Source organism: Phascolarctos cinereus, unplaced genomic scaffold (assembly GCF_003287225.1).
Source record: "Phascolarctos cinereus isolate Bilbo 61053 unplaced genomic scaffold, phaCin_HiC Scaffold_3;HRSCAF=262, whole genome shotgun sequence".
Classification (NCBI taxonomy): Eukaryota; Metazoa; Chordata; class Mammalia; order Diprotodontia; family Phascolarctidae; genus Phascolarctos; species Phascolarctos cinereus.
This window is the reverse complement of record NW_027555736.1, coordinates 56968528-56984279: the sequence shown is the minus strand read 5'-3', so window position 1 is coordinate 56984279 and position 15752 is coordinate 56968528. Positions and strand designations below refer to the sequence as shown.

Sequence of the window (15752 nt, the reverse complement as noted above, 5' to 3'; positions counted from 1 at the left end):
GGAATAGGGGAAGAGAGTGAGAACTCATGAGATCAGAGGCAGAAGGCCATAGTAGTGGAAAGAGTGTTGGACTGGGGAGTCAAGGAGACCTGGGTTCAAATTCCTTCTTATATGTAGTTAGTTGTGTAATCATGAGTAGGTTCCTTCACCTCTGAGCCTCAGTTTTCTCATATATAAAATGGGCATGATATTACTTGGAGCATTTGCCTGACCAGGTTGTTGGAAATGTTAAAAGAGATGACTCACCCAGTGTTCTGTAAACTTCAGTGCCCCATTATATATGTCAGTTGTCATTATTTTCATTCTCAAGAGCCTCACAGTATAAAGTATAGTTGGGAACGTCCAGGCATACTATTGCATGAAGGGTTTTATGCCAGGATGAATTCAGATGATATTTTGAAGTCCATATTCCATGAATATTGCCCTGCCCTCAACCTGCTCCTCTTAAGTCCTGCTAAAGTGGTAAAGGAGGAGGTAAGAGGAGCATTAAACTTGGAAGTTAACTCTTATCCCTGGAGTGTAGAGCCTTGAAGGCCAGGGTAACCTGGGTGTACCCCATGGTTGCCCATAGTAACCACCACATCGAGCATCAGGTCTCTGGGCATAGATTCTGTCTTCTTTCTCCATTCCCTGAAGCAGGTTTAGGCTTTTTCCAACTGAGGCTGTACCATCCAAGTTCTTTTCTCTGTAGAAATGTTTGATACTGATGAGAGAAGAAGCAGGAGGAAAGGGGATGGAAGGATGGTTATATGGTACATCTTTGCCTATAGAGGTTGACTTATTAGTCTGCCATTGGCCAGCCTCCCTATTCTGGCTATCTGCCATGAAGTGCAGAAGTGACTTTGACCTACCATGCATAAATCTGCTGTGTCCCACATTGCCTTAAGTGCTTGGCCTTTTCATGGTCTTTTGGTATTCTCCAGTGAGTGGCACGTTGTTCTTTTTTCTTGTCCTAACTGTTCTGTGCCCATGTGTCTCTACTCTTTTGCCAGTCTGTGTGTGTGTATGTGTGTCTCTGGTGGTGGGTCGTGGGTAGGGGGGGTGGGTGGTATGGAGTTCAGGCTTCCATGTAGTGAATTGCATGAGGTGAAACCAACATCAAACCAGGTGTTCATCCCATATGGTAAATCATTGATACATAGATGGCCGCCATGGGGATTTCCTAATAAATAGTTAGGTTTCCATCATAGTCTCTGAAAGGTACACCAGGGGAATGGATTTACCCATTAAGGAAGAACTCTGCATGCGAGTTTAAGGTGAGGGCAGATTCTCCCCAGCCTTGGGTGACATGTGTAGAGGGGGTGGTGTCTGGGTGTGATTTCTGGAAGCTGTGCCTTTTAGCAGCATAGGGACGTGCACAGCTCTGTCTCCGCCTCCGGTCATCTGCCTCATGGTTTTATTTGACCGTGTTATTAGGTGATAAGGGGCAGGAGTTAGAATGAGAAGCATAAGTTTTTGTAGCTTGACCTTACTCAAAATCAAACCATTTTTATGCTTAGCTAGCACCTTGGATTCCAGGTTAATAGCTCCTTTAGTCTCATCAGAATGAGGAAAAATTCTCTTTCTTGCGTCTGATTTCTCTTTCCTCAAAATCTACCTCTCAGGGAGGGGATAAGATAGTTGCCTTTTATTCCCCTCCAGTTTCCCCTCTGTTAAGAGAGCTATGCCAAGGTCACAGCTGGGCTTCACAAAATGCCCTTGGAGGCTATTGGAGCAATCAGCAGCTCCTTTTCCTAACCTTAATTCATGCCTCTTGGAAGCAGATCTTTACTGTCATCAGGAGACCAATGAGCCTAGAAGGGGGATGAGTGTTATTCTCTCTAGCTCTGACCCCAAAGCTGCCTGCCTATCTGCTGGCCTAGAGCTGTGTACAAGACTTTTATGGCCTTAGGAAAGGGTTGTTTTCATCTTACATCCCTCGTGGACACTTGGTTGGCATTTTACTGACAAAGCACTTTTCTCCCTGTGCTGAATGGCTCTAAATGGACACCTGACTTATCAGACTGGAGGTTATGTTCTCCCCCTCCCCCCCAAGTGGAAGAAAATCATCCTGGGTTCCCTAGGGACTCTTGGAAGGCTGGCATCACAGAAGCTTTTGTGTAAACACTTTTTATCTCTGATGAAAATAAAACATGTTCTCCCATCTATCTCAGTCCTTCAGGCTGTAAATATTGGTCTGTGAGAAGTCAAAGAACAGTCTCTGTAATCTTTCTCTCTTTTTCTGTCCCCTTGTTTCTCTACCCCATTCCCCCTTTCTTTCTTCTCCTGGCCTAGTCCACCTGGCAGGGGAGTGGCCAATAGGGAACCCTCCTGGATTGAACAGTCTTCCATCCAGCTGAGAATTTTCATGTAGCGCCCTTCATTCCAACCCTGCACCTTCCCTAGACACCCTGCTTCCATAGCTGGGGCTTCTGTAATATCTTCTTTCTCTGGAACTGAGCGTTAGGGTCAGGATGATGACCTCCAGCCACGTGTTCCAGAGTTCTCTGCAGAGGAGGGTCACAGTCTGAGTCTAACCCATCAGCTGACTGGGTCCTGTCCTGGCTCACTGCACTTACTCAGAGAGGCAGCCTGAATGCCACCTCTCCGAGAACATGGAAGGGCACCATGCCAGCATCTGCCTGTACTTACTGGAAACAACCCCCTCAGGTTTCTGACCCCCCTCCCACATTTCACCAGCCCCTTCATTTAGCTGGGAAATTGATTCCAGAACAGTGTTGGCACATACTTTCTTAAGGGCAGAAATGCCTGAGTTTCAGCCTGTGCTCTGAAAAAGAGAACTATAAGACTTTTAAGGACCAACACATGTGATTTTTCCCATAAAATAGGACATTTTAACACTTGTCCTGGCTTTCCTCTTTGGCCTCAGCAGTATTGTCCATTGCCAGGCGCTCAGGCCCTGCTGGATCACCTTGACTGAGAGTTGATGCCTGAGGCTAGACCTTACCTACCTTTGGTTCTTTGGTACCAGCTTTCTGCCTTGGTTCCTGAGCAGAGCCTTGGGGCTTGTAATGGCCTTCTTGGTAGAATGTGAAATCCCCACACAGAAAGCACCTCTTGTGTGCCCTTGGCCAGAGGGAAGGTGACAACTTTGCTTTTGTTCTCTCTCTTCGATGTGATATGTGTGCCAACGATGGGCTCTTGTTTTAGGAGCTGAACTCAGCTCTGGTGGAAAGAGATCGGGCAGTCTGTGAGAGGAATGAGTTACTGGAAAAATACTGCTACGAGGTGAAGGACAAGGCGGAAGCTCAAAAAGAGCTTGACCAAGCTTGCAAAGATATAGAGGCAGTGAAGGAAGAAAGAGATGTGGCCAGGAAGGAGAGGACAGAAGCTATCATCCAGAGAGACCATCTACTCAGGGAATATTACCAAGCTCGCCAGGTACTGACCACCTCCCGTAGGTAAATTCCTCCCCAACCCCCACCTTCCCTTAGGTAGCCTGGGGAGTGGATCACACTCCTGTCGGGAGCCAGAAACACGCTTGGGAATTTGGGGGTGTGCCCATGCCTGAGTTGGGGGGGGAGGGGGCAAGGTTCCTTTGGAAAGCCTGCTCAGCTTTACACACCTGTGTCACAGAGACCACCCACATTAGCCCAATGAGGGAGGCAAAGGGGATAGATGGATCATCATTGGGCAATTGATGACCTTTAGTAATTGGCTTTCCTAGATTAGAATAATCAGTCAACGGACATTTATTAAGTGTTTGTTGTATGGCAGATGTGCTCGGTGCTGAATGTAGGAAGTTAGAATCTCAGTCCTTGCCCTCAAGGGACAGTGGAGGAGACAACATCCAAGTAATTACACTCATGTGAGTTGAGGACACACATGCACGTACAGTGTAAGTGGAAGGCAGTCTTGGAGGGGAAGATGCTAGCAAGGAGAGGGATCGGGAAAGGCCTCCTGCGGAAAGTAGGCTTTGAGCAGACTCTCCTTCCTTCCAGTGGTAGGTAAGCATGGAGAGCATTGTAAGCATGGAGACAGCCAGGGGAAAGTTAGGAAGGACTTTCAAAGCCAGTGATTGTCGTGGAGGTAATAGGGAGCCTCTAGAGTTGGAGCGTGAAGATGACATGGTCAGATCTGTACTCTAGGAAAACTGCTTTGGCAGCTGAGTAGAGGATACTTTGGAGGGGGGAGAGACAACATGGAGAGATCAATCAGAGGACTGTGGCAATGTCTTTAAAATGCAACCCAACCGTGAGTGGATTGTGTGGTATCGTAGAAAGTACGCCTGGATTGAGGAGTTAAGAGACCAGGGTCCTGGTCCTGACTTTGCCACTGACTGGTTAATGTTACTTTGGGTTTTTACCCTCTAAGCCTCAGTTTACTCATCTGTAAAATGGTAGAGGTTGCACTTAATCCCAATTGCCTCACCAAAGAAACCAAGCAAAAATAATGGAAGAGATTGGATTGAGGTTCCTCTAAGCTCTGAAGTTCTACAACCCCTTTTCCAGTTCCCCAGTTCCTCCTCTCTTCCCAATAAAGTAATTATAGTAATTTGGGCATCTTTTTTAAGATAGATAGGCCTTTTGGGTGGGGCGGTCAATTAATTTTACGTCCTTGCATCCCTCTCCCGCAAAATGGCAGTGACCATGTTATTAGGAAGGTCTTAGTCTACAGCCACTGGGCTGACTCTAGTAGAGTCTTGTGCTATCTTATTCTGTGTTTGAGAGTGTCGGGGAGGGGGGGGAAGTACAAGAAGAAAAATAAGGTATTCTCTTTGCCAGTGAAGAGCTGAGCTTCAGAAGCTCCCCCTTGGGTTGGATTAGCACCCGAGTCTGCTGAGGTCGGTCAGGCAGGAAGCCTCCTTCTTTGTTCCCCCACACTTTGCTTAATGCTCCAAGGCTCTGCCTCTGTTGAATGTGGTCTCGCTCCACGTTTTATGCCATGTGCTTTTTGTGCTTCAGGGCCAGGGTCTCTGGAGTCCCTGTGCTGTTGGTGGAATTCTGTGTAGGCTGTGAAGACTGTCTTTTGGTGTCTGCTTTGCTACTCTGGGGAGAAAAAGGAGGTTTGGGGTGAAAGAGGAAACTCTGTATATGTCAAATCTTGCCTTTGGGGAACAAACCGAATTTGTATTTCCAATTTCTGATTCTCAGTTACCAGAAAGAACATCAGGGAATAGGGGTGGGGAGAAAAGTATGCTAACCCATTCCGCTTCTACAGGAAATTGCTTTTGCTATCAGTCAGATGTTTGAATAAATATTTCATTGGTTGATTGGAAAATCTCCCGCAGGTCTTTCAGAAGCGTAGTGAGAGAGAACGTTTCTTCCCTTTGTTCTCTCTGGGTAACTGGGCGACTGGGGGGAGTTGGAAGCACAAATAGACAGATGGCAAATCTTTCATTTTCACGCTGTTGTGTGACTTGGAGGAGGTTCAACGCCTATAGCCTTCCTGGCTATAGGGTATGGTGTTCGTTTGCCTGGGTCGGGTTTTCAGCACTTTCAGAGAACTCCAGGCTGCCTTCCATAAGATCAGCTAGCTAATGTGGAAGATGAGTGCTTTTGACATGCCTCCTGGTTTATGGATGTGAAGGATCTATGATCCTTTGAGATAATCCTAGCTATTCCTTTGTCACCCTGAGGCATGAGTTTCCAGAGTTTAGTGGGGACAAGTCCAGGCTTTATCATAGAATTAAGGCAGATGAGTAGTTTATTTTAACACTGAAATTAAAAATTGGCTTTGTTGACTTGTGCAAAGTGAAATTAATAGAATATTATAATCATATTTAGAATCGGAAGGAACCTTAGAGGTCATTGAGTCCAGTTAGAACTAGAATTTGTGAGGGGGTGGGAGTTACACACCTTATTTTTCCCTAGTTAATTTGAATTGTGTGGCTTTTGTGTCATAAACTGATTTTAAAATTCCCAAGGTCAGGAGTTTTAGAGATTTTAAGGGGGAGAACTTTTTAACCCAATAACCTTTCTGTTATAAAACTGAATGGTGAAAGATAGCCATTATGGTACCACCAAGAGTTTCTCTTCTTGCTTCACAAGAGATATCCAGTTTTTGAAAAGTGACCTTGTAGGCAACAGTCAGTCAGTCAGGAAGCATTTACTGAGTGATTGCTATGTGCCAAGTCCTTTGCTAAACAGTGGAGATGCATAAAAGGGTAAAAATGGCCCTGCCCTCAAGGAGCTCATATTCTAACGGGAGAGACAAGCATGAAAATAACCAGGTACATATGAAATACAGACAGAGAGATGGAAGGTGATTTTTGCATAAAGGCAAAGCAGCTGGGAAGAGGGGAAGGAGGGAAGATTGGGAAGGGGCTGAGTCTTGAAGGAAGCCAGGGAAACAAACAAAACAAAAAATAATATGTTGCTGGAGTGGATGCTCTTACTTTTGATTTTTCCATCGTTCATTCCTTGTCTTCTCTGGTGCCTGAGCTTACTTGGATTGGGCGTTTCCCCCCATGTATACATTGGCAAGCCTAACCAGATCCCAGTAGCTAGGATATGATGTGCTGAAACACCTTCTAGATTACCTTATTGCTTCCCCTTCCCTCAGGGGCTGGCGGTTTATGTATGTGGCCAGTGCCACATTTGTAGTAAAATCATGACACAATAAACCAAAACTGAGGGGGCTAGCTAACAACTTAGGTAATAGAGACAGGATTCAAAAGGATCTTGACAGGCTAGAACATTGGGCCAATTCCAATCAGATGAAATTCATTAGTGATAAATGTAAAGTCTTTCACTTGGGTTCAAAAAATCAACTTGCCAAGTATAGGATGTAGAAGGCATAGATTAGACAGCAGTCTGTCTGAAAAAGATGAGGACGGTTTTAGTATATAATTCAGCTGTGTGACATAGGGGCCAAAAAAGCTGTTGTAATCTTGGGCTGACTAAAAAAAGGCTTCCCTTCCAGGAATAAGGAGGCAATAGCCCCTTTGTACTCTGCACTCTTCAGACTGTACCTGGAATATTATGTTTGGTTCTGGGCACCACAGTTTGAAAAGGACACTGATTAAACTGGGCAGCGCTCAGAAGAGGGCATCTGGGATAACGCATGGTACTTGGCACGTAGTAAGCACCTAATAAGTGTTTGTTGTTGCTACTGCCGGATAATCTTGAGTCCATGTTATATAAGGACTGGCTGAAGGAAATGGAGAAATTTAGGCTATAGAAGAGAAGGTTCAGGGGAGACATGATTTCTGTGTTCATGTGTCTGAAGGGCTGTCATGTGGAAAAGAATGGATTTGGTCTGTTTGGCCCCAGAGACCAGAACCAGGGCTGAGGGTAGACGTATCAGAGGCAAAATTAGGCTTGATAGTAGAAAACAACAACAATAACAAACTAATTCGTAATCACTGATGTTGAAGAGTAGAGTAGAATGCCTCAGGAGGTACTGGGTTCCCCTTCCTAGAAGTCTCTGAGTGGAGACTGCACACCTGTTTGACTTGTGTGTTACAGTGGGAGTAGGAATTCCTTTTGGGTGTGGGTTGGCTTAGGGGGCAGCTGAGTTTCCTTTCAGATTTGTGATTCTGTGGTAAAATTGAGTACAAGATAGAATTCTTGGGGAGCCAACAGGCTTCAGGGGTAGGTAGACGTTTCTGCTGAAGGAGGGTCCCTATAGACATCTGGGGGGTCTGCCCAGGTTGGGAACAGAGTCATTGTCAGGCCCCATTCTATCAGACTTTAAACCATGATAGATGGATACATAGCATTGGAACAGAAGGGGCAAGTTGGGTTAGGGTGGAATGTGGTGGGGATTGGTCACAGTCTTGCTGTTCTGTCTTTGAGTGGATGCAGAGAGCCTTAGTTATACCTCTGGGGTCCAAGAGAGAGGAACTTAAAACTGCCATGCTGAGATGTATCCATAAACCTCTTCTCTCTGTCTGACCTCATAGATACAGGATTCAGCAACCCTGGACATTGAGAGAGCCAACAAAGAGATCGAAATGCTCCGGAAGCAGTACGAGGCCATGTCCCAGGAGCTCAAAGAAGCCATCCAAGAGGCAGAAGTGGCAAAATGTAGGCGAGATTGGGCCTTCCAGGAGCGAGACAAGATTGTGGCAGAGAGGGAGAGTATACGGTAACTTGACACTCCGGGGTCTAAATGGTGAGGGGCTCTCTCTTGTGTATTGGATGCTCCTCTAAAATTTCCCCCACAACCCATCTCACATGCCCTTTAATCAATGAGTAAAGGTTTGTATGAAGCATTTGGTTAGGTGCCATACTCAGTGCATCAAATCACATTCACCCAGTGCTTTCCCAAAATAATCGGTGTTGTCTCATGTTTTTGTCCACATTCCCAATTGCATTTTCGTCTGGTTCACTTGGGAGTTTTGGGGGCTTGGAGGCTGTTTGGCTCATGAATTTGACAGCTGATCTAGGCCAACCCTGTCCTTTGACCTGGAGAAGTTTGCAATCCAGGGACAAGAAGGGCACTCAGGGTCACACAGTAAGTTGGTGGATTGGAACCCAAGTGTTTCTATTCTCAGTCTGCTGGAGTGAGCCAGAAGTGGACAAATAACTTGTCACTTAGAATTGTAGTTCCAGTAACATTACTTAGCTGCTCTGCAACCTTGGGCAGTCATCTTCTCTTCATCTGCAAAATGGAGACAGTAATGGCTGCACCACCCCATCTATCTATTTCCTAGCAATGTTAGTGAGATAAAAAATGTTAATACATGGGGCAGCTAGGTGGCACAGTGGTTAGAGCACCGGCCCTGGATTCAGGAGGATCTGAGTTCAAATTTGGTCTCAGACACATAACACTTACTAGCTGTGTGACCCTGGGCAAGTCACTTAACCCCATTACCTAACACCACCCCCCCATATGTTAATACACTTGGAAAATTCTTAAGCACTCTACATACATGGGGTGTTTTGTATTTGTTTGAATTGTATCTCTGCCTCATGTTACCTTGGAGAAATCCTTTCTCTGAGCTTTCTGTGAGGCAGTGTGGAGTAGTAGGCAGGGTGCTGGACTTGCAATAAAGAAGGACCTGGTTTTGAATCTAGTTTCATTCATCTGCCAGCTGTGTGACCCTGGGAAAGTTACCTAACCTCTTTCTCATCTCATTTTTCTTTTCTGTAAAATGGGGATAGAATGGTATTTACCTTGTAGAATTTAAAATTTTTAAACTTTGTTATTAATAAAAATTGTTTTCTTTTCCTCCTCCCTTTTTCCCTTCCCCTTTTCCTCTGCTTTCCCCAGTTGAAAAAAAAAGAAAACCAAAACCCTTGTAATAAATGTGGAGAGTCAAACAAAACAAATTCCTACATTGGGCATCTCATTCTTTGCTTTCAGTCTGTCACCTTTTTGTCAGGAGGTCGATAACATGCTTCATTGGTCCTCCAGGATCATACCTTGGAGGATTCTGATGAGATTTGAATGGAATAATTTATATGAAATAATTATAAATATTACAGTGCTAAATAGATGCCAGTTATTAATTATCATTGTTCTTCATCTTGAAAATGGGGAAAATAATGTTTATGCTCCCTTCTTTACCAGGTGGTTCTAAGTGTGCAACAAGATAATGTGCAGAAAATGTTTTGTCCACAAGCCAGTTGCATATAAACATTAGGTGTTGCTACTCTTTGGAAGGGGCAACTTGCAGCTGGGCAGTTACGAGAACATCTTTAAGGGTGAATATACTTGCGGCTTTTAGCCAGAGTGAAGGAGTGGGCCTCTACCTTTGCTGACCCGCCTTGCTGATTCACAAGCTGGTGATGTTCTTTTAATGACTGATGGTTAATGTAGAAGAGAGTGGTGCTTATTCGTGTCTTCTCTTTTCTGGGCCCTGCCCTGCCCAAAGCATAAAGACTCTGGTGGGAGCCTGGCAGGACATTCTCTCCTTAGCCCTTGTCCTCACTGAGCAGTTTTATATGTCCTTGCTTCTATGCCTCTCTTCCCCCACTTACCACCATGTGATCCCGCCTCAGCCCATTTCCATCTTATAAAGAAACTGTAAACTCTTCTTATAAAGTCATTGAAGTAATGGGAGAATGTATTGGTCTTTTTTAGCTCTCTCTTACCACTCCTAGACCATAGATGCGTTATTACAAAGGCCTCCTGCAGACAATAAATAATTTGGGGAGGGTAATTTTGGAGGTGATTGGCAGTGTGATCTAACAGATATATTGCTAAATTTTGTTCAAAGACATGGGTTCAAAACCCAGACACTTAGAAGATGTGGCTTGATGGGTGAAATAGATCCTTAGAATTACTTAAATTTGCATTGCTAATTATTAGTGATATGGCACTTTTTTTTTGTGCCTATTGATAACTTGAATTTCTTTATTTGAAAGCTACCCTTTAACCATTCATAAATTGGGAAATGGCTCTTAGTCTTTTAAATTGGAATAAGTTCCATATATAGATCGTGGAAATGAGACTTTTATCAGAAAAGCAACCCACAAATGTTTTTTTCCCCAGTTAATGATTTCCTTTCTACTTCCAGCTATATTTGTTTTATTTTTGCAAAGATTTTGCAAAACCCTTTTAATTTATGTAATCAAAATTGTCCATTTTATCCTCCGTAATTCTTTCTATCTCATGTTTGGCCACGGACCTCTTCCCCTATCCAAAGACCTGGCAGGTAATTTCTTTTTTGCTCCTCACACTTGTTTATGATGTGATCTTATCTGTGTATCCGTTTAGATTGATGATGTGATGATACAGAATGAGACATTTGCTTTTTGACCTGGCCAGTGCAGGAATTTGTTTTACTTGACCACTTGTATTTGTTCTAAGAATTTTGTCTTTTTTTTTTTCAAGTTGGGGAGGAAGAAAATAGTTGTTAATGGAAAATTTCTTTCCAAGTAACTTGGTTAGAATATTCCAGGATAAGGGGATCTTCTCCTTTAAAAATATCATCTTGCCCAGAGGTGTATAATTCCATTAATGAATTGACTTACAAGCATTTATTATGTTCCTTTTGTGTGCCAAGCACTGTGATAGACTTTGGGAACACAAAACCAAAAATGAAAGAGCCATTGCCTTCAGGGAGTTTATATTCTATCATACTACACTACAGCACGCAGTGGGCTGGGAAAAGAGGTGCTGTTTTTTGTCCCCGGAGTTCACCTTCTCTCTTCCCTGTTCTTACTCTCTTCCTCCAGGACCTTGTGTGACAATCTACGGCGTGAGAGGGACCGGGCAGTGAGTGACCTGGCTGAAGCCTTGCGCAACCTGGATGATATGAGGAAACAGAAGAATGATGCTGGCAGAGAGCTTAAGGAGCTGAAGTATGTGGGTGTGCCTCCCCAGGATCCTGCAGGCCTTTGGGCACTCACTGAGGCCTGGACGTTACTGTATTTAACTGCAGTTCTAGAGGGCTGGATTTTTAGTCCCTTCCTGGCTTGGCCTCTGCTCTCAGGAAGGTCCCTTTCACTTTTCCTTTTCCCCTTAATCCATAGGGCAGGTGAAAATGCTGGATTTCTACTCTTTCTCCTTTTGATACTGGGGGTCAATTTGAGAGGTAGCTTAGAATAGTGGATAGCACCCTGGACTCGGGGCTTGGAAAGACGTGGGTTAAATCCCACCGGAGTCACTTAACATCTGAGTCTTGGTTTTTCACCTGCAAAACTGGCTAATAATAGTACCTGTATCACAAGATTGTTGAAAAGGTCAAAATGAAATAATGTGCTTTTTTCCAAATCTTAACACATTATATAAATGTCTCCTCCTCCTCTTCCCCTCTTCTCTCCCTTCTGAGGGGAAGGCCCTCTGAGGGCCTTGAACACTACAGAAAAGAGTTGCTAATGTTTTGGCCAGTGTATTATTGGAGATTTCCATACCTGTGATTGTCAAAAGAGGAGCCTGGCATAGTGGGTGCTAGGCTAGTATTAGAGTCAGGATGCCTTGGGATCTGCCTATAACTCAGTGACAGAGTGCCCCTGGGCAGGTCATTGAACCTGTCAATGTCACAATGTCCCTGTTCCTTCCCTCTACCAGAGAGTCATTTCTTACAACAAAAAATATTTTTTAAAGAAAAAAGAAAAAGAGGAAGAAGAGAAAAACCCCCCAGCAAAACTAATAATACATTTTTAAAAGTCTGAAAATATGTGCAATATTCCATACTTGGGGGCATTCCACTTCTGTGAAGGGGGAAGGGCACGTGTCTTCTCACACATCTTCTTATGTATAATCTTTGTAATTTTGCAATGTTTGTTTTCTGGTGTTTTTTTTTTGGTGGTGCTTTTCATTTACCTTGTAGTTACTGCACATATTGTTTTATTGGTTCTGCTTCCTTCACGCTGTCTCACTTGGTAAATCTTCCTGTGCTTCTCTGCATACAATCAGACTTGTCTTTTCTTAGAGCACAGTAATAAATCCATCACATGCATGCACAGTAATTTGTGTAGCTGTTTCCCCGCTGATGACTGTCTTCTTTTTTCTTTGCTCCTATAAACAGCTGTTGGGCATCTGTGGGGGCTTCCTTTTTGCCTTTTAGTTTTAATGGATGATTTTAGGCTTTTGAGATGCCACGGGAGAACCTTGCCATGATTTGGCAGTAGAGGAGGCAGGAAGATGACTCTGCTGTCTAGAAATTCAGCTCTAAAACTCTCTCTTTCCATAGGGAAAAGATGGAGAACCAGCTGGAAAAGGAAGCGCGTTTCCGGCAGCTGATGGCGCATAGTTCCCATGATTCGGCCATCGACACGGATTCTATGGAGTGGGAAACAGAAATAGTGGAGTTTGAAAAGGACAGAGTAAGTTGGCTTTAACTGTCTTCTTCCCAGAAAGCGTCACCTAGGTGGTGTAGTGGATAAAGTGTTGGGCTTGGAGTCAGGAAGACCCGAGTTCAAATGCAGCCTTGGGCACTTTACTAGCTGTGGGATCCTCGTCAAGTTACTTAACCTCTGTTGGCCTTAGTTTCTTCAGCTGTAAGATGGAAGTAATAGCAGCACCTACCTCGCAGGTTTGGTGTGAGGATCAAATGAGATAAATTTGTAAAATGCTTTACATATAATAGGGACTGTATACAAATGCTTGTTCCCTTTCCCTGTCCTTCCAACAGGTTTGTGGTCTAGGCTGGGGGGATCTGGAAGCATCTTCTCAAGGAGACACAGCTAGGTCTTTGGCAGTCATTTGGGTTAGACATTCAGTTGTTCTTGATATAATTTACATTTTCCTTGGGGATTGAAGGGAGTAAATTCAGGTTTTCTTTATTATTAGGGATAAGGATAATGGACTGTACCTGTGATTTCATAAACATATGGAACTTTGAAGGGAGGAAATTCCCTCTCGCAATATAGGTCAGGCCCTTCTCTGTTACTTGTAGTTGTAGAGAGTTACTTAGAACAGAAAGGAAGGGTTCCCTGCTTGCCCACATTTTGACTTAGAAAACCACATGTTATCTGTGTTGTATTGTATTTTTACTTATTTTGTTAAATATTTTTTTTTTTTTTGCTTTTTGGTGAGACAGTTGGGGTTAAGTGAGTTGCCCAGGGTCGCGCAGCTGCTAAGTGTCAAGTGTCTGAGGCTGGTTTTGAACTCAGGTTCTCCTGACTCCAAGGCCAGAGCTCTATCCACGGTGCCACCTAGCTCCCCATCTCTATTACATTTTAATCTAGTGCCCTCTCTAGTTTGGAGCACTAAGTGATTCAGTGATTCCCCCAAAGTCATATAGCCAGTGTGATTCAGTCAGGACCCAAACTCTGGTCTTCCTGGTTTTGAGGCTGGCTCTCCATCCACTGTACCATGAATTCTTCTTTACTATGATCTGTAGCAAAAGCTTATGCTGTCCTCCTGAGTATTTCACAGCTTCTGACATCTATTGCTGAAGGCATTACAAAAGAGGGCAGGTTGGAGCAAATGTTAGTAAATGAAATGATTGGACCGTAAGAACATGTGGATAGAATGTATGAGAGACGGAATTTTCTCCAAGTTTAAAAAAAAAAAGATTAAAAACTTGGTCAAGCCATCAAAAGATGTGTAGCCAGGTAAGACCTGGTAAAGTGTAGTCCACAGGGTCCCCTTACTCTGCCTTCTCCATTTAAGCCACGGTCCTTGAGTAAGTAAAAGAGTTCTTTGTGATCACCTTTTGTGCAAACAGCTAGCTCAGTCATGTTGAAGCGAGATAGAGAGCCTCTATTATGCTGTGTGGTCAAATGAATTAGAGTTAGACGCTCATAATCTTAGAGCTGGGAGAGACCTGAGGTCATGTAGTTCATTTTCATAGATAAGGCAGTTGAGACCCAGAGTTATTAAATGACTCTCAAGTCCCCACAGATAATATGCAGAACTTACATTGGAACCAGTGGTGACTTTGAATCCAGGGCTCTCTCTAGTGTCCAGTGCTACCCTTCCTTCCCTCAATTAATAGTCTAGAAGACTGTGACTAAAGCAGCCTTGTTGAGTGGCAGGCACTGAGGATGGCTTTGCAGAGTCGGATGGGAACAGAGAGGGAGGAGGAGGAGTGCCCGCTAAGCCTGTGGGTTTGGGTTGGTGCCAACTTACACTTTCTGAGACGGGCTTCTCCTGGCTGTGCCATGCGTCACGCTCTGTCGCTGTTTCCCATAGGAGGATATGGATTTGAAGGCGCTGGGATTTGATGTGGCAGAAGGTGTGAATGAGCCCTACCTCCCTGGGGATTGTGGCATCTTTGTCACTAAAGTAGACAAGGGAAGCATTGCGGATGGTCGATTAAGGTAACACGGGAATGGGTTAGTCTGTGGTCTTTTGAGGATGTGAGGACAATGAGGCAGGCATGGCGGGGAGGAGGCCAGGGGTAGAAACACTAAAATCTTTGCCAAACTCAAGATTCCTATCTTCAGTTTGAGTCCATGCTGACCCAAAGAAGATGTACAAAAATAAATCTTAGGACCTTAGTGACTTCTAGAAGTCTGTTTCTTCCTCTTTCTGTCCTATTCTCCTTTTTCAGCAAAGATGCAAACCCATCATTTTTTTCTTAAGGAGATACATGGTCTCCATTACCTGCCTGTCAAATGGCACCCACCTTCCGCTCTCTCCTTCTACCCAATTTTCTGGTAGACACTAGGTGGGCTGAATGTCTGGCTGTCTCTTTTCCAGTAGAGAATAGGAAGGCATTGTTCACGTTAGAGTACTTAGGAGATGTGTACCTCTTTCATAGAGGTTAAAATCTGCCTGAACTGGGGGGAGGAGATGAATGGGGGCGGAGGGAAATCTGCTTCCCAGGCCTCAGTTGGTGATGATTTAATGTTGCCCCCTTGCCAGAGTGAATGATTGGCTGCTCAGAATCAATGATGTGGACCTTACCAACAAGGACAAGAAGCAGGTGGTCAAGGCTGTTCTCAGTGGTGGAGGGGTCATTAACATGGTGGTCCGGAGAAGGAAGTCCCTGGGAGGGAAGGTGATAACACCACTCCACATTAACCTGGCTGGACACAAAGGTAACAGTTTAGGGGCTTTAGGAGACACAGGAGAGTGGGGCTGACATGTTATATTGGAGTCATGACAGGGCTCTCTACATACACTAAGACCCACTTGACTTATTGAAAGCATAGAACCATTGACTGTTGGAACTAGAACACGACATAGAGATTATCCAGTCCAGGGGTTCTTAACTTGGAATCTGTGACCTTGTTTGTTTTATAATTTTCAATTAAAATATTTTAAAAAGCTGTTTTCAGTAGAATTCATCCCCTTTAAAATTTTATGCATTTTATTTTATTCATATAAAAACATTATTCTGAGGAGTCCATTGACTTGCCCATACAGACAAATTCAACAAAAAGTTAAGAACCCCTGGATTAATCCAGTCTCTGTTATTTTATCTTTAAATGACTTGTTGAAGGTAACACACTTAAGAGAGATGT

At 44.0% G+C, this 15752-nt stretch overlaps 1 protein-coding gene across 7 annotated transcripts in view; it reads left to right on the top strand.

Annotated features, from left to right (window-relative positions):
• Positions 1-15752, top strand: part of DLG5 (discs large MAGUK scaffold protein 5) — a 153445-nt gene that overhangs the window by 97209 nt on the left and 40484 nt on the right. For 4 of the 7 annotated variants that reach the window (XM_021006092.1, XM_021006091.1, XM_021006090.1 and 1 more), the window contains 6 exons: positions 3151-3381; positions 7847-8031; positions 11070-11195; positions 12530-12662; positions 14476-14603; positions 15151-15326. In XM_021006092.1, coding sequence (XP_020861751.1) covers positions 3151-3381; positions 7847-8031; positions 11070-11195; positions 12530-12662; positions 14476-14603; positions 15151-15326 — 979 coding nt within the window. The remainder of the gene's footprint in view (positions 1-3150; positions 3382-7846; positions 8032-11069; positions 11196-12529; positions 12663-14475; positions 14604-15150; positions 15327-15752) is intronic. The other 3 variants (XM_021006096.1, XM_021006094.1, XM_021006093.1) reach the window with 1 other exon arrangement.